This window comes from Parasteatoda tepidariorum, chromosome 8 (genome assembly GCF_043381705.1).
Source record: "Parasteatoda tepidariorum isolate YZ-2023 chromosome 8, CAS_Ptep_4.0, whole genome shotgun sequence".
Classification (NCBI taxonomy): domain Eukaryota; kingdom Metazoa; phylum Arthropoda; class Arachnida; order Araneae; family Theridiidae; genus Parasteatoda; species Parasteatoda tepidariorum.
Genome location: NC_092211.1, coordinates 42,344,236 through 42,367,967, shown reverse-complemented (window position 1 = coordinate 42,367,967; position 23,732 = coordinate 42,344,236). Strand labels below are relative to the sequence as shown.

Sequence of the window (23,732 nt, the reverse complement as noted above, 5' to 3'; positions counted from 1 at the left end):
ACAAAGTGAATTTCGTAACGTAAGTTACTGTAACGTAAGTTACCCATTTTAAAAATTATATTTAATTTACCTTTTGAAATAAAATTTTAAATCTAGGCATAAGAAATATTTAAACATGTCAGTAAAATGATACATATAATCTTAATCAATTAACATTTGTATAAGAACAGAATTTTGCCTTCAAGCATATTGCAAATTTTTGCAATTCCTTTTACGGTAACGTAAGTTACCACACTAATTTTAGGTTTTTACACTGTTTAAAATAAAAAATATTAATTATTTTAATTAGGTTCCTTTTGGTTTTGATTGTAATTTTAAGAAATCACTTTATTTCAATATGTGCATTAGTATTATTTGTTTGTTTCTAAGTTCTCAGTGCAATAAAACTTCTGTGAATGTAACGTAAGTTACCGTGGAATAGCCCAGTAGCTTTTGGTTGGCGCCCTTCCAAATACAGAAAGTGAAACTGCTGCTCAAGCCAAAAAGAAATTATCCGATATATACAGAGAAGAGGTATTGAGAAAAGACCAAACTGGTTTGCAAAATTTTGATCCGGAAATTTTGATGTTGAAAATAAATTGCATTCTGGAAGGCCATTAGAGGCTGATGAAGATATAATAAAGGCATTAATTGATGCAAAACAGCAATTATCAACTAGTGGGATTAAATTTATAAAATCCAGTCGTTCATGATTATTTGAAAAGACTGAGTTTTATCTCAAAGCTCAACACATAGGTTACCTCATGTTCTTGAGGACAGATATTTGTGCCTAAATGTAGATATCCATTATAGTTTGCCTCTCAATTGTTAAGAAAATGATCATTTTTGAAGTGCATCATCACTGAGGACAAGAAATGAGTATTCTGCAAGAATGTCCCGGCTTCCACAACATTTTTTAAAGGGCGAAACCTTTACTTCAAATGAGGATGTCAAAAATCTCTAGGTTCAGTTTTTTGAAACAATTGAAATTTGAAGAACAAAAATTTCACGCGTGGAATCATGCTACTGTCAAAAGAAAGATGCTAAATGGCTTTGGACTGAATGGACAATGAATAATCCAGTAAAATATTTATTCACCATAAGAAAATACTCCTACATTTTTATAATCGAAACAAAAATTACTTTTTGAATAATCTAATATTTTGTGGTCCAATAACCAATGCTGATTTTTTTTTAATGTTTGCGTAAACATTTTCAAGATAATTTAAAACTTTTAATAGCTAATTTTTTAATTCAATATATATTTCATAAATGCAATATTTTAGTACATAAGTTTAAAATCTGTGTACAAGAAAATGTAATAGTCTGATATAAGCATAAAATATTATTCTTAAAAAAAAATTTATAAAAAAGTACAAATTTTTAATGCATCAAAACTGTTTATAAATTCATAACGATGAAAAAATTGTTTTTGTATCATCAAACACAGTCAATTCTTTTACGCAGATTTTATTTAAACTTTTATGCTAATTTAAATTTTTTAATTAAAAAAAATTATCACAAAGCATTTATATAATATATAATCTTATTTATTACATAAACTTTTCCTAACACAATTAATTAATTAAAATGAACTTCCTTGAATTTTAGTATAAATAATTTTAATTTAGATTCCTAAAATAAAATATTTTCTGTTTCCAACAACACATCATTTACACTTAAACAAGGAAAAAAAATCTAAATTTAGAAAGGCATTAAATTTAGAAAGGCATTATCTTCGAAGGTATCAAAGCTGAAATATCTCTTTAGAAAGTTAGTTATAAGTTGAAAATTAAAACTAGGATTTAGTTTTCAGATTTTTACACTATCTCCTTCTCAAAACAGACAAGTATCTAGATCATTTACAAATGCATTTACTAATCTATTATAAGCTGAGATTTTTATGATCAAAAACATCTTCTCCTCTGTAAGTATGAAACACTTATTTTGCCAATTTTTTAATTTAAAAATATAATAATAAAAGTATAAAAAATTCTTTATTTCGTTTTTGATTAAATTTTAAAAAATACTTTAAATCACAGAAAAATTATTACTTGAAATAAATTACTTAAATGCATTTTCCGGATAAATGTATATTTATTACACCAACTTCTTTTTTTGCACACTTAATTAACATGAGCATCTAAAATTTTAAACAATCCGTTTTGGGATATTTTGGCATCGTCATCTGTCGCACCAACTTCAATTGCCAAATGAATTTTATATTTACATATCTAAAAATAAAAAAAAAACATGAAGAGGTTTGCCTAGGGATGACAATGAGGTATACCCTCAGAGTTGGTCCCCTTACATGATCTTTTTTTTAGTTTTTCGCAGACAGCTTCTCAAAAGTTGCCAAGACTTGGAGATTATTCTGTCGCAGATCACGAACAAAAATATTTCTATCCGTTCAACTTTAATCAATAAATATTTATATATAAATTTCAAAAGTGAAATATTTTATGTTTCAAATAGCATGAAACTTAGTAGAAAAAATTTCTCTTTTATAATAATAAAAACACTGATATTTAAGAAGCAATATAATTTAAAAACAAATCAGACCAATTCATATTAATTACGAATCTGTTTATAAATCAAACGTTTTAAATACCCTATGGGAGAAAAAATAAAAGCTCAGAAAAAATAGAGCAGGGGTCTGTCTAAGATTTTCTGAGAGGTGCCGATTTTGTGAAAATTTAGACATAATTGGTGAAAAATTAAAAATTATATTAACAAATCAACACAAAAACATAGTAAAAATTTAGATTTATCGTTTCTTAAGGATACAAAAATAAAATTTTAAGAAAAAGTATTTTGTGTCTCAAAGTTGAATTTGTGAAACTACCGTTTTTCCTAAAATTGAATTTGTGAAGGTACCACTAAACGGTAGTAAATTCGGCCTGGACAGACCCTGTAGAGGAACAGCAAGCTTTTATTACTATTCATATCCCATTGTATAATTACATTAAAAGAAAACAGTATTTTTAAAAATGCAGCTTATATATGCAAATAGTAAACAATATTAATTCAGATGGGAAGCGCAATCAAATATAACGGTTATACAGAAAATCTGCACTTATGTTTTGTGCCATTTTTACGAATAAAATACCTTTAATGTATTCTGCAACATGAACAGAGATATCAGCAAGTTCTTCCATTTTAAAATTTATCTGGAGTGTTTATATTGCAAGTGATTTGTTGACATTTGGTGAAAAAACTAAAATTTTTAAAATCCTAACGATTAAATAACAATTTAGATCATCAGCAGAGATCAAGAAAGTAATTAATTTAGAGCGGTTAAAATAAACTACATGGTTTTATGTGGATAGTTTCAAAACATAAATTTTAAAAATGAATGAATAGATAATTAAGATTTTAATGATTATAAATGACAGCTCCCAACGTCTTCATTTTAAATTTTTGTTTATAAATTAAAAAGTGTTGAGTAGTAGTTTTCCTGTTCTTTGCAATGTTGCCAAATATAAGTAGCAATGAGTTTTTGAAACTTAAAGTATGCATAAACAAACTAATCATGACAAGCGGAAGAGTAAATAAGTTTTTTCATACTATTGATTATATTTTTAAGCCATTAATGTGTACCGAAAAAAATTATATGAATCAGAAATTTTTGACAGTTAGTTATTGAGACATAAACAAACCGCTCATAACTTGTTGATCATCAGGTACAAAGTTTCATCATCATGGCTGGCTTTGTAGAATTCTTCGGGAAAAATAAAGTGAATATTAGTAATTTTATTGCTTTTTTATGTTTTAGATACATAAACACTACATTAAAGTTCTGCACACAATATTCTCTCATGTGATCGTGTTTCCTTACTTGCTTTACATACTCCCGTTAAGATTTCTTTTTTTTTTCTTTCTGCGAGTTAAATTTGTTAAGGACTAAAATATATAGCTGTAATAAATATACAAAAATCATTGCAAGAGAGGTGTTCCTAACTTTTTTTCCATGTGTACCATCTAGAGTTTTTGTTTATTCTATGCACTGGAAACTGAATGAAACTTATGTTACTTTCTCTACAACTATAGATAACAATCACATAGCGCATTGAACTACAATTTCCTTGGAGATATTTCCGTATCGTGATCTGTCGGTGCCAAAAATATTTTAAACTTGCTATCTTATAAATAAATAAAACATGTAGAGGTTTGCCTAGGAGTGACTAAGAGTAATACCCTTGGAGTTGGTCCCCTACTGGGATGTTTTTGTTTTTTCTTTTAACTTCTCACGGGCTTCTTCCTAAAGGTGCCAAAACTTGAAGTTTTTCTTCCCGTAGATCATAATTCGAAGATATTCCTTTTTTTTTGTTTCTTAATATGAGTGAAATGTTTCGTATTGTTATTAGCATGGGCTTCAATTGTTCACTTTGTTTTTAATCATGAAAGCAACATTATCTTAAAACTGTTGTTGTCGTAAAACTGTAATCTATCTTGATAAAACATCCTCTTTAATCAAACTGTAAGGACTATTTCTGTAGTGGTACCTGTTAATGCCACCCGTAATTGCCAAGGCAACAAAGGAATTTTAAACATGCAAAAACTTTTAAAAAATTATGTAGATGTAATTTTAAAAAATTGTGTAGATGTTTGCTCGGAGATGGCTAATAGTTATACCTTTTAAGTTGGTCCCTTTCTCCCTTCTGTGACGTTTTATTTAGTTCTTCATGGGCCACTGCCTGAGATCAAAAAACGATGCGAATATTTTGGCACAGATACTGAAACGAAATGTTCCCAAACTGTATAAAAATCTATGTTTTACATTATAGATAGATTTTAAAAATCTTGTCAGATACTTTTAAGAATTAGTAATCATTCTATTTTATTATAATCATTTATTGCATATTGAAAAATTTATTATTAATCAAGATGCTAGGCTGTCAAGAATATATTTTATTTTTAAGTTTCCAATAGAGTGTCATTCATTCAGTTGCTCATTACTCGAATTGTTTAATTAACTGAACCAATCAACTGTCATGCATTTTTTTTTTTTTTTTTTGCCTAATCTAAGATGTTTTTGAAGATTTTGGAAAGCGCAAAGTTGAGGAGGATTTCCTTATAGATATAATTGCCAAAAATTGGAGACTTTCAGGAAGTGGCCTGTGAAAAAAATAAAAAATCCAAAATGGAATCAATTTGAATACCTCAGTAAAAATTCAACAGTTTTTTTCCTTATTTTTAAAAAAAAAATTTGGAAGTTTAAAATTCTTCTGATTTGAACAAATACTGACATAGAAATATCCTCTAAAGTTTTGCTATCATTGCATCAAAAATTAAGATTATGAAAGGATTGGATGTAAGAAAAAACAACATAGTACTTGAATATGTATTAAACACTTCATTTAGGTTTTACTTAAAAAGTGAAGCATTTGTGAACTGAGTTTCTATGAAAAGCTAAATTTCAAAAATGTAGATAAGGAATTATTTGTTCAATTGTCACAAAAATTGAATTCCAAAGAGAAAAATTGCCAATGAAATTCTCAGTTTTTTACTGCATGTTTCATATCATTTTATTTTCATTGAAAAAATTTCAAGAAAATAAATAATACTCGTTACTGTGCAATGTAATATGTTCCATTATAATTATTAGTTTGCTTCTCTAATTGTTTGTTAACATAAAAAGAGGCCAAGAAGGGATTGTTTCTCTCTGTTATTTAAAGTTTAAACAATAGAACATTTTCAACACTTTATAATAGCAGTTACAATGATTTTAGTGTGCTTCCACTGGCTCAGTGTTACACAATTCTCCCATTCATTTATGTTTAAATTTATTTTTTAATCAACAAATTTTAGTTTATTTGTAATTGTATTTACAAATTTTAAACATTGAAAATATTTGTATTAATATATAATATGTTCCAGACTTTTCGTCCAAAAAAGAAGTTTCAGCAAGGAACTTTGCGTTATTCCCTTCATAAAAGAGCCCAAGCTACTTTAGTTTCAGCAGAAAACCTTCAAGAAGCTGTTAAACTACCTCCTGGAGAAAATTTAAATGATTGGCTTGCTGTTCATGGTACAGTAATGGCGCACTTTATGTTTTAATTGTGAAGATTTACAAAATTTTGTACTATTTCTTGTTTACATAGACTTATTTTGGTGAAAAATTTTATGACCATGCCAACCTTCATCTATCAAAAGGTACCTCGTGATAGATGAAGGTTGGCATGGTCGATAACTCCGCCCCCCACAACCTATTATATATTTAAAAAAACATGTCCTCAACATGTCCTCTCCTTCGTTTATCTTGCGAAATATCATTTGTTTATTATTAAAAATATCAAGTTGACATTGTATTTAGTTTCAAAAGGACAACAAGCAATAGTACTATTATTTAGTATTAGTACTTTTTAAAGTAGGCAAAATTTGAAAATAAATTATAATTAGTGTATCAAAATACTTTTACTGCAGGTATTAATTATTAAATGAAAAATTTTGAAAATACAATTTTTGTGTATGTTCTTTACGAAAAAATTCAAATGTTTGTTTTTAGTATGTTTTGATAAAGATACTGATTTTGCTTATAGAATTTTTGGGAAAGTGCCAATAAACAGGGTTTTCTTGATGAAAAATATTTTGTTCTTATTAGTCCTAATTTTTAACTGTCCTTGTATTCATGTTTTTTATGTAAGTCTAAGAATACAATTGCAATTTGTTAAAAAAAAATGGCTTTGAAGAATTAAAATTTTATATGTTTGATCCAACATACTTTTATTTTAAATATTAATACTACTAGAAATTGTGAAATTTGATAGTTCAAATTTAGAGACCGTCTACTAATTACATATATGGTTCAGTCATATAGCCTTACCGACTTGATTCATTGTTTAAATATTTTTAGGAATTCAATCATTCTACCAGAAAAAACTATTAATAATTTTTTTATTATCACATTTTCATGGAGAGGAATTTAAGGGTCATAAGCTTATTTATTATTTTAAGTAAATTCTTAAATAAATATTATGATCTAGGCTTTTTAAGTTACGCAATTATAGATTTGCGTCTTTCGATTGATTTTAGAAATGATAGATTCCTATCAACATTACAATAATCGTAGGTTAGAAATTTTAATTGATGAATTGAGGGATCCATTAAGATTACTTTTGTTCAGAAATGTGAAGTATGAATCAAAATGTTCAAAAATGTGTGGTGTGTTTCTATTTTAACGTAATTGAAACTCTATGTTAAAATTATTTGAGTCATAAAATCTTAGACTTAATTGCATATAGTTATGAGAGACCATTAACTATTTGATTATCGTTATCTTTTAATGCAACTGTACTATAAATTTTTTCCATGCATTGATTTGAAACTATTAAACTTGTTCAATATTGATAACATTATTCCTGAAGTTAAAATTTTCTCTTCTAAGCAAATTAATTTTCTCTTCTAAAAATAGAATATTATACTAGGAGGCTTCGCCCCCTGCTCGCTGGTGCTCACCAACCCCCGGAACTGCTTTCACAGTTCATTTCGGATTGCTTCACAATCTAATGCTCGCTTTGCTCGCTCATTGGATATGTTCTTAACGTCTAGTTTTTGTATACTTTTTTTAATACTGAAGTTCCGAAAACTTTTCACTGTAGAAAATTCTAAACCTGTACATTTCAATATTAATTTGAAATTGCAAACAGTTCACATATCTTTCTTAATCACACTATTCTAAATTTCACTTGTTGAGAAAAGTAACTGTTGTAAGTTTTGTTTAAAAGTTTTTCCCACCAGAGGGCTAAAGCCATGTGTTGTAAAACAATATGAAATAGTAGTCTGCCACTGAACGCCGGATGTAAAGCATCGGCTTTGATGAAGATAATTTTGTACTTTTTAATTCTCTGAAGGGCGCCACCTCAATAATATGGAATTTGTAAAATAAATGTATATATTTTTTATTGTTGATGAAGCCCATCATTTTGGATTTTCATCAGTGTTCAGAAGCAGAACAACTATAAGTTTTTTATTTTATCACAAAAAAATAAAATGTGTAAAAAACAAAGAAAAGAGTAGTAAAATGAGTATAGTCATAGAAAAAGTTAAAATTTTAATATAGTATTTGTCAGTTCAAATAAAACTTTTTGTTTAAGTCACTGCTAACAATTCAAATTTTGCCGAGGCAATTCTAAAGTATAAATTAATTTAGTATTGTTAAGTTGAAACACAATATTTTTAGTTTTGATGTCAACAATACAATTCAATTTTTCACAAAAATGATTGTTTCCATTGTTAAGTTCAATGTCAATAATTCAAATTTTTCTGAGGCAACTCTTAACCTCTAAATATTATTTTTTTTTATGTACACATTTCTAAATGTTAGTATTCAACCACAAAACAACTTAAAGTCCTCAAATTTAGCATGAAGTTGTAAAATGTAATGAAAGAGGGTCATAGCAATAATGAAAGTAGAAGTAAAGTTAGTACTGTAAAATTAAAACAATATTTTTAATCAATGAGCCAAGTTCTTCAAGAAGCAGTTGTAGAAGTAGGTTGTTTATTTAAAACTTTTTATAGAATTTCTTTAAGAACACAATTGTTAATTTGGGCATTTGGCGATACAACACTTTTAGAATTGAAGGATTTGTTACGTCAAGCGCTCAGGTATCATAATTTTGATCTAGTTGCGCTTCTATGTCATTTTGATTTATGTTGCTAAGTTAACTTTCAAAAAATTCTATGGCTGGCAACAGCATTTTTATTTTTTAAGTTGTTTATTTTTATTTCTTTTAGAATTCGTTATTTTTTTAGCGAAATGTTTTTTAACCTAACAGAATTCTTTGCCGACTGTTTTCTCTATGAATGAAGAAAATAAAGTAAATATTTAACTGTTGTGAAAAGAATCTTATTTAGTTGTACAAAGTACTTCAGCCAAAATTTGGGAGCCACGTAAGAGAATTATATATATTAGATCAGAAACACATCATTAAAAGGCAGAATGAGTTGAGTATTGAGTATAGTTAAGTGCTCTCTGCTTATCGAGGCAGAATGCTAAGACGAGCTCTCTGCTTATTGAAGCAGAATGCTTTGGTGTTTTCAAAACAAAGCAAACGTTGCCATCGACGGAAAAGAAATACAGCCAAAATTTGGGAGCCACGTAAGAGAATTATATATAATAGATTATTCTTTTAAGATCAAATTTCCCTTTTTTTTTTTTTTTTTTTTTTTTTTTTGCTCTTAAGTAGGGCAAATAAGGCTTTTTTTAGTTTGCAGTTTTTTACAAGTAGTATTGTATTTGTATACTGTTCCAAAAAATTTCCTGATTTTTTTATTTTTTTAATTTATTTTTAAATGTTTTGATTTTTTCTTGTTTTTACTATGAAGCCTGCAGTAACGATAATAAAACCATCCTGTATTAGTGTCTAACAGCTTATCAATTTTTCTATACATTTTTAATCATATTGTTTATTTGAAGTAATATCTGTACTGCTATTTATTTCCTTTTTAGATAATTGCTTATCTTCTACCAATGCAATACTTATAAATAATACATAGAGAAAAAAATTTTTTAGACTACCATTAGTATTAAAAGTTAGAAAAACAAAATTTTTTATATTATTTAAAGGAAATATTAGAGAAAATTCTTATTTAAAGATTTTTATTTTATCTCATAACCATGGTTAAACAGCCAACCCAATTTTGATTTTATGACTAGTGTTTATGTTATTATTTCTTCTTTTTCAGTGGTTGACTTTTTCAACAGAATTAATTTAATATATGGCACTGTGATTGAATCATGCACAGAAGAAAGCTGTCCAACTATGTCCGGGGGACCAAGGTAATTTTTCTTTTTCGAAAAATAATTAGCCAAGCACATATTTATGTATAATAATAACCTTTTTAGAACTAAATAGTGTTTTATATATTTTTTTTATTAATCTAGTTTTTTTTAAAAAAAACATATTAAACTTTTATTATTATTGGATTATAATTTTGTTATTGGGGATAATGAATTTGACTTTCATGAAGAATTATAATTTTTTGGCTATATAATTAATTGGAGACAATGAATGACCTTCTTAATAAAGAAATTTAGTTTTTGATTGAACATATTACTTAAAAGTAAAATTCATTGGCATCAATAACATTATTTTAATACTTCTTTTTTTCAATAATGTTGGCAGCTGTGTAATATACTAAAATACAGCATTTTAATGCAGCATTTATAATTTTATTAATACAGCATTTATAAATAATAGACACAAAAATAGCTAAGGAGTATTAATGTATTTTTATTTCAATTTATTTCCAAGCTATAAAATTTCTTTTCCTATTTATAAAAGTTAATCTTTTATTGTTGATTGAAATTCAATAATATTTCATTGTTTAAGAACTGTAGAATTTATCAATTCACTGTTCTCTGTAGAATTTATCAATTTAATAAATTTCATTTATTCTGCAAATATTTCAAGTTTTCAAACATTCACAGTAGAACTATGAAGTTTTGGAGAGATTTGCATTAGTTTTTAATAAAGGTAAATAAGAAAAAAAGAAAAATAGCATTTAATATTATTTTTGTATCATCAGTATAATTGTACTATGGAATGTCTTATGTGTTCTGACAAAAAAATTTTTTTTTATTTAGTTGTATAAGTCTGTCTTTTATTATTAAGTACAATTCAATAATGATTTATTGTTTTAAGTTGATGTTGTGCACCAACATTGGTTTGGTAATTTTTATTTATTCTGTATACTTTACTTCAACAAGTAAATGAATTTTATTTATAATAGCTTGATCATTTTATGATAGCTAAATCAAGAAAAGAGTTTTTTGTCAGAAACTAGTTATTTTTTCGTGATCAAGTAAAGTCTTTGAAAATTATTTTGCATTTACATTTTCTAATGTGTTTAGTGCTTAATATTTTTTGAATGCTTAAAAGGTGCTTATTTTTTGTTGGAAGATTTGGCTATGCTCCCTGATATAGATTACTTTTGAATGTCCCCATGAAAAGTGATTTCTTACTGCTAGTTAAATATTTGTAAATATTGATTTGCAGATTTGAGTATTTATGGGCAGATGGTGAACAATACAAAAAGCCTACACGTCTACCAGCACATAATTATATATCTTTGCTTATGGATTGGATCGAGAAGCAGATTAATAATGATGGAATTTTTCCTGTGACAGTCGGTATGTGTTTCGTTTACTTTATTTCTGATCAAACTTTTTTGTTTTTTCATTATTTTAATATACTAAAGCAGAATTCAATCTAAAATAAAATTGTTCAAGTCAATTATTAAATCGTTTCTTGCTTTGTTAATTTCAAAGCTGAAAAAGAATAAAGTTTGAGATCATTGAAAGAAAATTAATTTGCATATTATAGTTGCAGTGATTTAATTTAATTGTAAAAATCTAAAGAAAGGCTCTAAAGTAAAAAATTACCAAGTATTTAATTTTGCTAACTGTTAGCATATTTATCATCTGAATCTTTGCATTTTGGTATCATAACATCTTTCTATTTTATAAAACCTATTAATTAGATTTGGGGAATGGTAAAAGTGTAAAAATGCTTCTTCATTGCACTTTTCTACAAAAGTTAATTACTATTACATTTTGTTGCTTCTATGGGATTAAATATAAAATATTTTTTGAAATATATGCCTGCATCATTATTAGTTGACAATTTTGATCAAAACTACTATAATGTACTTTTAAAAATAAATTTGCCTTAAATTTTATTCAAAGATATCAATAATATATTTGAAATCTTTCTTTTGTTTTAATTTTGTAGTAAAATGATTGTTTTTCTTTTTTTATTACAGACATTCCTTTCCCTCGCAATTTCATTCCAACTTGTAAAAAGATACTTACTCGCTTATTTAGAGTATTTGTGCATGTTTACATTCATCATTTTGATAGAATAGTAGCTATCAGAGCTGTAAGTATTATCAGTTATTATTTCTTTTGTTGTAAATTTTGCTTACATTTCTTTTTAAAGATGGGTTGAAAGATATTTATGTTCACAAGCTCATGTTAATGAGTATGGCATGGTCAATGATAAAGAAATCTCTGACACCATTCTGTCACAACTGTAAGTCCTCTTGTTGATTGTTGTAAGTTTGGAAAGAGGGGCTGTCACTGGCCATGTCATTTGGCTGGTATTAAAATTATGCAGCATTCCTGTCATGGACGTTAAAAGATAGAGCCCTGAAAAACGGGTTGTGGCTGGGTAGTGTGTGTTCATGTTAGCGAGTATTTACTTGATATTCTCCGTGTAAAATAAAAATTTAAAACTGGTTTAAAATCATGTTTTTCATAAAGGTAAACTAGTATATTCCTTTTCTATACATGGTTGACTCTAGAAATTGTTACAGCTGTAAAAAAAAAAAAATTAGAAAATAATAAGAAATTTAAAAAAATTAATTAAGCTAGGTGAAAGTATGCATATTAAAGACTGTATTTTAGAGTGGGCAAAAAATTTTCAGTTTATTGGTACCAATCATGCATATGACTGTTATATCATGCATTTGCATAGTTATCATATTATTTAACATTCTTGTTTAAGATTCTGCAAATTGTATTAGGATGCTTAACATGAAATGTACTTTCTACTGGTTGATTATAAGGGTGCTAGAAGTTCAGCTTACAAACAATGTAAGCATTAGCCAAATAAGTACATACTTAAAATGCATATTATAATATATTTAGTGAGGAATCAGAAATTATTGATTAAGTTGTGGAAGCATTTAGATTATTATAATAATAGCTAAATTGAGATTTTTGGTTATAAAAGTATTTATAAAAAGCTAGGATACTATTATAAATTGAATGCTCACAAAGTATATCATAATAGGAAGTTGTTTTATAAGAAAGACTTAATTATATTTGCTGAATTATTTAATATCTTTAATTTCAATTATTAGACCTTTGAAATTGATAAAAAAATGTTTAGTGATGTATATAAAAGTAACATTTTAAGTGAAAATATATTTCTTCGTGCTTATTTTATATTTATTTTTAATCTTTTTTTTTTTTTTTTTATTCTTACCTTTTTCTTATTTTTAATTAATTTGTTTGTTTTTTTATTCATACTTTTAGGAAGCACATGTTAATACCTGCTACAAACAATTTTACTACTTTGTTAAAGAGTTTTGTCTTGTCAGTGAAAGAGAACTTGAACCATTGGTAAAATTGATTTTTGTTGCTATTTCTTTTATATAGTTTTTCTCTCAGATTTAAATTTTTTTTCTTAAGAAATTACAATTACTAGGCAAAATAGGAAAAACTGTTTGATTTACATAAGTGTAGCACAATTAAATATATTGGTTATTGCATTACTGTAGTATTGTGTTACTGTAGAACAGAATTGCACAACCTATGGCCCATGTACCATAAGTGGCCCACAAAGCCTTTTAACTTGTCCCTTGAACTCTCTAATAGATTCATAAAAATATAATGGGAAAAGAAAAAAAATTTTTTTTTTAAACCCTGCTTTGTAACAGTAAGTTACTGATCTGGTTCGGCCTTTCTCTTAAGTATTAGAGTATTACTTTTTCATTATGGAAGTTCAGTTTATGCATTGAAATGAAATGTAATTTATTTACTTAAGAATTTGTGCAAATAAACTGAAAAAAAGTGAGAAAAAATCGAATTTGATAAGATAAATGAAGAAAAAAAAATTATTTCAAAATTTTATTACCAATCATCACATTTATTTATTGCTGTATTATTAACAAATTTTGTTTTCTAAATATTAGTTAACCTTCAGAACAAAAATAAATTAAAGTTACCTTTTTTTCCCTTTGTATTTCTATAAATTCGCCATAATTTGCTTTGTAATCTAATTAGTACATTTGTTCAAATTTATTTACATTATTTTTATTACCTGCAGTAAAAGATTAATTATATATTGGTAACTCGTTCATGAAACAGAATCTAAATACTCCCTTCATTTTCCTAATTACAAAATTATATTAATATTGACCTCCAACACTGTATCATGTAGTTTTTGTGGCCCACTACCTAAAATTGGTTGCACACCCATGCTGTAGAATCTAAAAAAACTGTAACTGTTGAAAAACTGTAGTATTAACTGAGCCTTTATGGATAATCAAGATTATATTGTTAACTATTAGGTATAGTTCAAATTTTATTTTCAACTTAACCTACAGTAGTACCAATTATAAATTCACCAAGATAAGATTAGTCAATCAAGCATTTGTTAGAAAAAATAAAAAGTTTTTTTTTTTCGATTTGTGTTGTATTTATTTAAATTTTTTTTTGCTTGAAAACCATTTGTTTTGTAATTGCTAAAGTTTATTTGTGATTCAACTGCAAATCTATGCCTTCCCTATTGCTGCTTGGGGAAGTTAAAATTTGTTAAAGTATCTCAGCACATATTAAGTTGATCATGAAGCATTTCTCATTTCCAAAACACCACACTAATGATAAACCCATTATGATCTTTTCAACTCTGATATCCAAAGATACATACGGAATAAGGGAATTAATGATTAAAGCAGAATAATTAGCATAAGAGAAAAATAATAACTAGATTTTTTTATTTTTAAAAAAAGGAATTAATGGTAACAGCATTTCTTTACTATTCCTTACTATCAACTGAATCCTTCCATGTATATTACCATTAAATTGCTCATCCCCTTTGTAGCAGAGCTTGAATAACAGTAGTCCGTGGACCTGGACCACTATAATTTGGACTATCATAAAATAATTATTAATGGCCTCCCAAACTAGCAATTAATATTAAGTGATGGTATTCTAATTTTGGTTAATTTTTATTTATTTTGTATGTTTTTATTATAAAATAGCATATTTAATCCCAATTGCGAACATTGACATTGTAATTTTTTATTTAATTTAATTTTAATTTTTTAAGAAATCTAATACAGTACAGAACCCGCTATCCAGAAAACCGGAACGAAATTTGATACATTTTACCGCCATTTAAAAAAAAAAAATTTCCTCATAAGGTTTTAGGATTTTTCATTCTTTTTTGAAAGAAGTTTACCTTACCATCATTTTGAAAATAATCATTAGTGTATTACTTCATCTTTTTTTCTTCTATTTAAGATTATTTCCAAATATTTTTTTCATTTCGGTGGGTTTAACAATAAAAAAAAACGGCTCTTTGTAGCAATTCAGAAAACCGGAAAAATCAGTAATCCGGAATAACAATGGTCCCGATCGTTCCAGATAATCGGTTCCCTACTGTATAAGCTTGTAAATTAACCATTAAAAATGTCTACAGACTAGTAATATCTTTGAATTTAGGTCCTTGGGATTAATGACTGAATTTTTAAATTTCATCTGTTAATGTAGAAATATTTATTTTTAAACATATTTACTGATTCATAAAAGAAAAATGTTTTTTTAATAGTCTTAACGTTAATTTTTTTTTTTTACATTTTTTTTAAAGATTGATTACATAATATTTATGACATTTAACAACATTTTTCTTTTTCTTATACATTTTTGTTACATTTCAGGTTGAAATGACGAGAAGAATCTGTGAGGATAGCACAACCAGACTATATCAAGAGGGTAGAAGGTCATATAGATGAAGACTGACATGTTATTTATATTTATTTGCTCACTCATATTTCATTTATTAAGTTGTTATAATTTCATTAAGATACTTCATAGTTTTTAGATGTGAGTAGGATTGAGCTCAAATACCACATTAATTCACATTATGCATGTTGTTATTTTATTGTTTCATTTGAAAGTAGTAGTCAGATTCCTTAATGTTTTTTTTTTTTTTTTTTTTTTTTTTTTTTTTTTTTTTTTTTTTTTTTTTGTTAGCGCTTATTTATTAAAATGCTGTATATACATATTGAATGAAATATGTAAAATTTCTGTTAGTTATTACCATATAGCTAGTTTGAAATTTGGCAGTTTATAAAAATGTTGTTTTATTTTACTTCGGTTACTATGTTTCCTATTAAGTAGCTGTAAGAGCTTTTGTTGTAATCTTATGGTAGCTTTTTTTTTAAGGAATCTCATATTTAGTTGGAAATTAATCACATAAATACACATTCCTGTAATGATATAGTGCTTAAGTCTATTGTGTGAGATTAGAGGTGAGATGGGCTTGAACTCATGATAAAATTTTCATAAACTTTTTTACTACATTCTACTAAACTTTTTTACTACTTTACTAAGGTATTTTTACATAAAAATGCAGTAGATGAAGCAGAGCAAAATGAAAATAAATTCTTAAAGGTAAGGGTTTTCTAAGAGGGTTTCTGATTGGGAATCTTGCAGGCGATAAAAAACTTGGAAGTTTGTTATTGCTTACTATGCTTTTGCATTTCTCTTTTACATATGATTCAAGGTTTTTCTCATTTGCAGTCTGTTTTATAAGTTACTGATAAAATGTTCTAATGATTAATTTTCATGTCTAAACATCAAAGACCGAGTAGGGAGTCACCAAAATTTGGTCTTTATTTAACATATATTTTGGACTAAAAAGTAATTCTATGTATTTCAGACGTATTCTATGCATTTCTTAAGACCTGGACTCCTAAAATCGAGCCAGCACTCATTCACTATCAGAAATACTAACTGCTCCGGATTCTACAAAGTATTTTTAAAAAAATTTAGTCACTATAAACCAAAATTTGCAGATTTTTACTTAATTTTAAGATTTTTTTTTTCAAGGCTCTACATGAAATAACTGCAACCAAGTGGCATTTCATATAAAGCTTTGAATTATTTAGAAATAGTGGTGGGCAAAAACCCGATAAATTGAATTTACTCGAACATACATTTTTCTACCACAAGAAAACATTTTCCCTCAATCTGGAGTAAGTTGGCATCTCTGTATTGTGTGTTAAATAAATTTTAAAATAGAGTATATTGAAAGAGTTTTTCAAGTAAAGAATAAGAATTTTTATTGCACATTACAGTTGCTTATGGCAATTTTAATTTCTTAAAACTAATTTTTTATAGCTTATTTGGACTATTTTTAAATGTTTCAAGCATTTTTATAGTATTTTTAAGGGAAACTCAAAACTACTTGTTATTTTTGTTTTGTCATTTTTTTTTTTTTTTTTAGCTTTAATGAAGAACTTTTAGTATTTCCTGTAGCATGCTATCAGGTTTAAAGAGGACTTTTTAATTTATATAAAATTAAACTAGAGTGCAAAGCATATTTTATTTTTGTTAGAAATTTATAATTAAAAGTTATGTTTTGAAAACTTGTTTTAATCGAAGTTAAACAGAGGTTTTTAATTTTACAAATTAAATACATTATTAAATCGGTTTTGCTGTGCTGTTTCTCAACTCTAAAAAACTGAGCTTAAAACAGTGTTACTCTGTAATTAATCATTTGACTAAAAATAGTTCTTATTTACATATTTCCTTTATTTATGCCAAGCTAATTAATGTTTCTAAACTGGCAAAAAAAAACAAGTTTTTTTGACAATTGTTTATTTAATTAGGATTAAGATGACACCATGCCACGAGAGAAACTTTTCATCACAAATTCTGTTTCACCTCCATAACTAATTTAAAGTATAGAAAAAGCAAATTCAGACAAACCTAGAGTAGACCTTGAAAGCCATTGCTGAAAAAAATTCAAAAAATGAAAATTCAAGCAAATTATTGGAAGAGAACTTTCCTATTGTATAATCCTAAATTATCCTCTTATAATTTGTTTCTGTTTTGATATTTTGGAAATATCTTTTCAGTATATGAAACTTCATTTCTTACTCTAGGTTTGCTTGAACTCATTTTTCTATACTTTAAATTTTCAATTATTTATGGAGGTGAAAAAGAATTTGCAATGAAAAGTTTCTCCTGTGGTATAGTGTCCTCTTAGGAAGATGTAAATATGTTTTTGTGATATAAAACAATAATATATAATATTTGTAATTTTTGAAACTCTTAAACTTGACCAGCATCCTGATTTTGCAAAGCTGGCTGAAATCTGGTGTCTATATAAGGAATTTTTAGTTAACTAGAGTTAAGAAGATTTGTTGCAATTAGGATAAAATTTAACGTTTGCAATCTTGAAGACGTTAAAGTCTTAGAGTAGCATTTCGATTTTGGAAAATTGGCAAAATTCTGGAGTCTGACTAATATTTAGGCATCTAGGGTTAAAGTTGCAATTATGTTATTTTTTATGTCTTAACTATTGAATCAAATGAGATATATTTTTCTGAGAACGAGGGACCTTCTTCGTAGTTATTAAGATTTAAATTACGATATTAGTTTCATGTAATTTACATGGAGTTGTGCATTTTTTTATAAGCATACTTTCAAAATGGAAGAATCTTTCAACTTAACCTAATAAGTTTTTTCTTTATGCATTTGTTGTATTGTTTACAAGGTATTTCATGTAGTTAGTGCTTATTTTTTTAATGTTTTTTTACAAGCAATCGTACATTATTATAGCTTGTGCTCATAATATTTCATCTCGGTTTCTAAAGCCTTTGTTTTAACTATAAAGTACAGATTTACTAAAACATGACGTTTGGCATTAAAACTCACAAGAATCGGCAAGAATTCACTTAATTCTTAACTGTCTTTGATTGCCACCATTCGATTGTCAGAAAAAATAATTTGCTATCTTTATTTAAATTCACTAAGTGTTCTTAAACATATGACAAAGCTTCAAAAACTCTTTGTAGCAGATATTGTTGTTATATAAATTGAACTATTATGTACAATGTGATTTTGGATAGGCTATAAAATTCACTTTAGCATATAGTTTGAGAAATGTAATATCTAAATAATTCTGAGTATAAACATTTTGTTTTTGAATGAATAAAATAATGTAATAAAACAAAATAAATTAAAAAGCAAAAGACATGTTGTGTAAACGTGGTGTTTCAATACTCCATTTTTTAGTTATAGAGTGTTAATTTAATTTTTAAAAAAATCAAAATGCTTGTATTATCATAAAAATTTGAAATAAGTTATAATGAATTGTAATTTATTACCATATAAAAGAACTTTTTTTTTTATCCTTTCATTACATTAAGAATTATTATTATTTTTGTTTTTGAGGTATGCAAATTATAAAAGGATGCTTGGGAATGTTATGTAATGTTGTTTTTAAGACATTCACAAAATTGATATTATTATGATAATATTTTAAATGATTATTTAAACCCAAAAGTTGAACCCACATCCTATTATTGTTTTAAAATGTTTGGCTGAAAATGTTTTGTTATTAAAAATTAGCTTATCAGATTATATAATAAATTTGTTACAAAAATGTTATAGTTTTTTTTAAGTTTATAAAAAAAAAATTACAATTGGAAAATAATGTAAACAAAATTTTACTACTTTGAAATTTTTTTTACATTTAATAGCATTGTTAAAAAAAGATAACTATACATGTTCATAATAAACAAAGCAAAAAGATAATTAAATGTATTTATAAATCATAAATTTGTATTCAAATGAATTTGTATACAAATAAATGTATTTGATTACAAATTTTGTGACTATGAAAGGGTTTTTATTATCATTTTTATTCTTTAGTCACTTCATATTTGTATGAGTGTAAATTATGTGTAAAAAATATTACAAGATTGGTAATAATTATGAATTTATGGCATCTTATTATTCAGGATGCATAATTTCAAAATATGAGTATTTTTATTGATATTTTATAAAGAACTTTTATACATTTAGTACAGTTATTTAAAGTACTTTAAGAGCCATTTCTTGTTAATATTATGTAATGATATCACTTTAGTTGTATAGCTTATATATTGTACTTATTTATCAAAATATTTAAAAATCCAATTAAAATTATGTCATATGATTTAAAGTAAAAAAGTATTAAGTAAAATGAATAATGTGTTTTAGTGATAAATGAGGGTTTTTTTTTTAAAAAAAACTTTTTTAAATCTGATATTAGTTATAGCATAGTAGTTGGGATGTGATTAGCTTACTGTTGCTAGAAAAGGGGTCAAAAATCTAAAAAAAAAACATGCTTACTTACTAGTATTTAAATTGCTTAAATTTTATAATCTTTTCTCGAAAAAATAGGAAGATTTTTAAATAATCATAAAATTTACTGATCTAGTACACTGATATAGTTTTAGTATTTGAAAGATTTCAGACTAAAATGTAATGTATTTACAGAGAAAAAGAATTTGATTGTTAACTTGGTAATTAATTATAAGTTTCAATACATGTTTATAATAGTACATTTACTGTTCTAAAATTTTTATTTTAAACTTTTATTCTATTTCTACTGTTTTTAGCAAAATATCAGAAACATTTATATATACTAGTATGTATATGTATTATATATATATATATATACTAGTATGTATATGTATTATATATATATACTAGTTGTTAGGCTGATTAAACCAGGCAATATATATAATGCAATATATTTTACATATATACAGACTTCAGATTGATGACCGTTTTTGTTCATTTTGTGGGAGTATCTGGTCTGGTATGTTTAGTTTAAGTGCTACAATCAGGGCCGGATTAACCTATAGGCACGTGCCTAGGGCCTACGAAATTCAGGGGCCTACTAAAAACTTGGGAGAAAAAAATTTGTTGACAAAAATAATTTAGCTTTAAAAACAACAAGTGTATTTTGCACAAAATTATGAAGATACAAAAAAAAATATAATATTTTTCGGTAATAAATTATTTTGCAGAATCTTATGTTCTAATATATTACTTTTTTGCGATTTTTGGATTCAACGAAATCTTGTATTATGCTGTCGAATTCCAAACTACGCAAAATGTCGTATTCAATAGACATAAGTGCGAGCGATGCCAAATGATCTTGATTCATTGTTGAACGCAAATAATTTTTATCAATTTTAACCTGGAGAAAGATCTTTCTCCTTCTGCATTTGATCCAAGAATCGACAAATATATTCTTAATGCAATATGAACGTTAGGAAAAGTATTCACTAGTTTATCTTTAACATAGTTATCGATCAACTAATCATAATGGTATTATCGATATCGACTACAATATCGGCAGTATGTCGGTATTGCAGATAAAGTTCGATAAACAAATTTGTAAATTAAAATCCATATTAATAAAAATGTAAAAAAAATATGCAAGAAAATTTTAGCATATATTTTGAAAAGAGGAGAGGAGTGGGGAAAGGAGTGGAGGGCCCAAAAACGGCTATGCCTGGGGCCCACGAAAGGTATAATCCGGCTCTGTGCCTAGGGCCTACGAAAGGTATAATCCGGCTCTGGCTACAATAGCTATGCAATTGCTAAAATTTTTACACTTTAGAATTAAATTTTAGTGCTTAGGCTGATTAAGCACGTATAATGATACAATATATTGGTTCATCACTAAAGGTACAGACTTCAGATCAATGGCTGTTTTTCTACAGAAATTGTATGTGTTATGAGAATGGCTCCTATGTTTAGTGTTAACTGTTATGATATCTATGCAATTGTTAGCATTTTTACAATTTTAAGGCGGATTAAGCACATATAATAATACAATATATTTGTTATGCACAAAAGGAATAGACTTCTGATCAGTGGCTGTTGTTCTACAGAGATGGTACATGTTGTGAGAATTTCACATATGTTTAGTGTTAACTGTTACAATATCTATGCAATCGTTAAATATTTACTTCTATGCATACTCATTGTTTATGAAATGTGACATTGCTGCAATTCTGTTATTGAATGTTTCTTATTAAATTTTTTCTACGAGAGATTTTTGCTGAAGTTAAGGTATATTATCTATTTTGAGAAGTGTTAATATTGAATTCTGTGATGTTTATGATCAATTCCTGACATGTATAGAAAGATTATTTTAATAAGTGTTAGTTTTTAAATCAAATATTTTATACTATTTTAATGTTGAAATAGTTATGAATTAAAATTATTGCCTTTAAATTTTTGCTTTATGCAATGCCTAATTACTTGCCTAATTAGGCTTATTTTGCATTGAATTTAAACTTTAGCTTCTTTGGATTGTTAAATTATCTTCTGCATTGTTGTCAATAAAAAAATTATTGATTATTTTTGTTTCTTATCTTTGAGAACTAAAACTGATGAATGTAATAATTGCAAAAACACAATAAAATTTAATAGGACTCATAATTAATAAGGATTTAAAATCAAAGGTAATTGAAATTTTTAAAAAATAAGTTATACCCTGAAAACTTTGTTTAGAGAAATTAGAACAACCTCCATGCTATTATTGATGCTAAATTAATTTTGATAATTGGTACTAAAAAGCAAAAATAATGGAGAAATTATGGTACATATTCGTAAACTGTTATGCCGATGATGCTTAATTAACTTTGTTTTAATTTCAACTATGGTAATAGGCACCATAGTTGAAATTAAATTGGTGGGCATTAACTTTGGTAATAGGCACTACTGGTAGATATTATGGTGATTAGTGCAGTTTTAATAAATAGTAAATATCTAAATGATATTGATTAAGCACTAAAGTATTTTTTTAGTTCAAATCTATATCAGTTTAAACCTCTACCATTCAATGTCGTTCATGAGTTATAAAACAACAGAGAAAAATCAACTCGGACTATTAATTTGTTACTTTGCTGGTGCCCAACAATCATAGACTAAAGCAAAAAACATCGGCAATAAATGAAACACCGAAAAATTACAGAAATGGGCATACTATAGTTTAGATTTTATGAACAGAAATCTTCAGTGTTTATACAAAAAATGAAAACTCATTTGGTGTTAAGACACTGTGGAACGCTCTCGTTTATGGAACCGAAACTGAAGTATGACAATTTCTGTTCTTTTTTATGTGTTATTCTCATTGTTTTTTGTTTTAGTCGACTTATCACAAAGTATACCTTTTTTTCGGACCAATAATAGTATTTTAATAATTAAAAAGTATCTAATAATTGTTAAAGATACTTTTTTTTTACCTCATTAAGATAAAGTAACATGATTTTTTTCTTTTAAACAATGTGAAGTATTAGAGGTATTGTTGCCGAAGTATAAATACGATAACAATTGAAAATTTATTCTTCCTTACTTAAGATTTACAAATGTAAGATAAAATCATGCAAAGAGCTCTTATTGCGAAATAAATTGACTAAATGTACTGGAGGTAAATAATTTTGGTAAAGATTTTCATTAAAGCTTATTTTTATACTTAAATTTAAAAACTATTATTTTTTTTATTCCCTGTTAAAAAGTAACAATGCATTTTTTAAAAAGTTATTGAATGTTTTGGGCTTTTTTAAATTTTTTTCTTCGAAATTATAAATGTTAAATTAGTAAAGAACGCGAGAAAAAATTAATTTTAATTCTCACAAGTAAGTAATATTGAAGATTTATAATAATGAACTTTTTCTTTGAGAATCTGACATCTAGTATAGATTACGTATAACATAGGCTTTCGTTATTAAAAAAAAACGAAAAAAAAACTCAAATTACGCTTTTTATTGCTATAATTGGCGACTTTAAGTTAAAAAATAAAAAATAATATTTTTAAAAACCACGTTTTTGTAGTGGAGAATAATAATTAAAAAAAAATTGAAAAACGAAAAACGTGGGGCGCATGAAATACATAACAGTAACATTATGTGTGCTCATGAGAATATGTGTATGTATATCTGTAATTGTATCTGAATGTGGATGTGGAATATGTTTGAGTACATGCATATGTATGTGGATGTATATGTGGCTGTGCATGTGTATGAGTAAGAAAATGTGTATATGTACTGTTATGTATTTCATGCGCCCCACGTTTTTCGCTTTTCAATTTTTTTTAATTATTATTCTCCACTACAAAAACGTGATTTTTAAAAATATTATTTTTTATTTTGAATTTTTTTATTTT

General features: G+C 26.4%; 2 protein-coding genes across 3 annotated transcripts in view; one reads left to right on the top strand and one right to left on the bottom strand.

The window, feature by feature from the left end:
- Positions 1–3,414, bottom strand: part of LOC107447371 (dual specificity protein phosphatase CDC14AB) — a 43,445-nt gene extending 40,031 nt beyond the window's left edge. Inside the window, exon 1 of one of the 2 annotated variants that reach the window (XM_016062265.3) lies at positions 3,089–3,414. In XM_016062265.3, coding sequence (XP_015917751.1) covers positions 3,089–3,137 — 49 coding nt within the window. In that variant the 5' untranslated portion in view covers positions 3,138–3,414. The remainder of the gene's footprint in view (positions 1–3,088) is intronic. The other variant, XM_043040575.2, reaches the window with a different exon arrangement.
- Positions 3,415–3,526: 112 nt separating this feature from the next.
- Positions 3,527–21,925, top strand: LOC107447392 (MOB kinase activator-like 3). Its single transcript, XM_016062302.3, has 7 exons — positions 3,527–3,716; positions 5,860–6,010; positions 9,667–9,760; positions 10,980–11,113; positions 11,746–11,861; positions 13,022–13,108; positions 15,430–21,925. Exons 1-7 carry the CDS (start codon positions 3,681–3,683, stop codon positions 15,502–15,504), a joined length of 693 nt encoding a protein of 230 aa, XP_015917788.1. The 5' UTR covers positions 3,527–3,680; the 3' UTR covers positions 15,505–21,925.
- Positions 21,926–23,732: the final 1,807 nt, after the last annotated feature.

What these genes read in the sequence shown, in the direction of transcription:
- LOC107447392 (XM_016062302.3), top strand. Translation starts at nt 3,681, where the DNA reads ATGGCTGGCTTTGTAGAATTCTTCGGGAAAAATAAA. An exon ending in TGATTGGCTTGCTGTTCATG is followed by an intron (nt 6,011 to 9,666) that starts GTACAGTAATGG and finishes CTTCTTTTTCAG; the next exon opens with TGGTTGACTTTTTCAACAGA. An exon ending in AAAGAGAACTTGAACCATTG is followed by an intron (nt 13,109 to 15,429) that starts GTAAAATTGATT and finishes GTTACATTTCAG; the next exon opens with GTTGAAATGACGAGAAGAAT.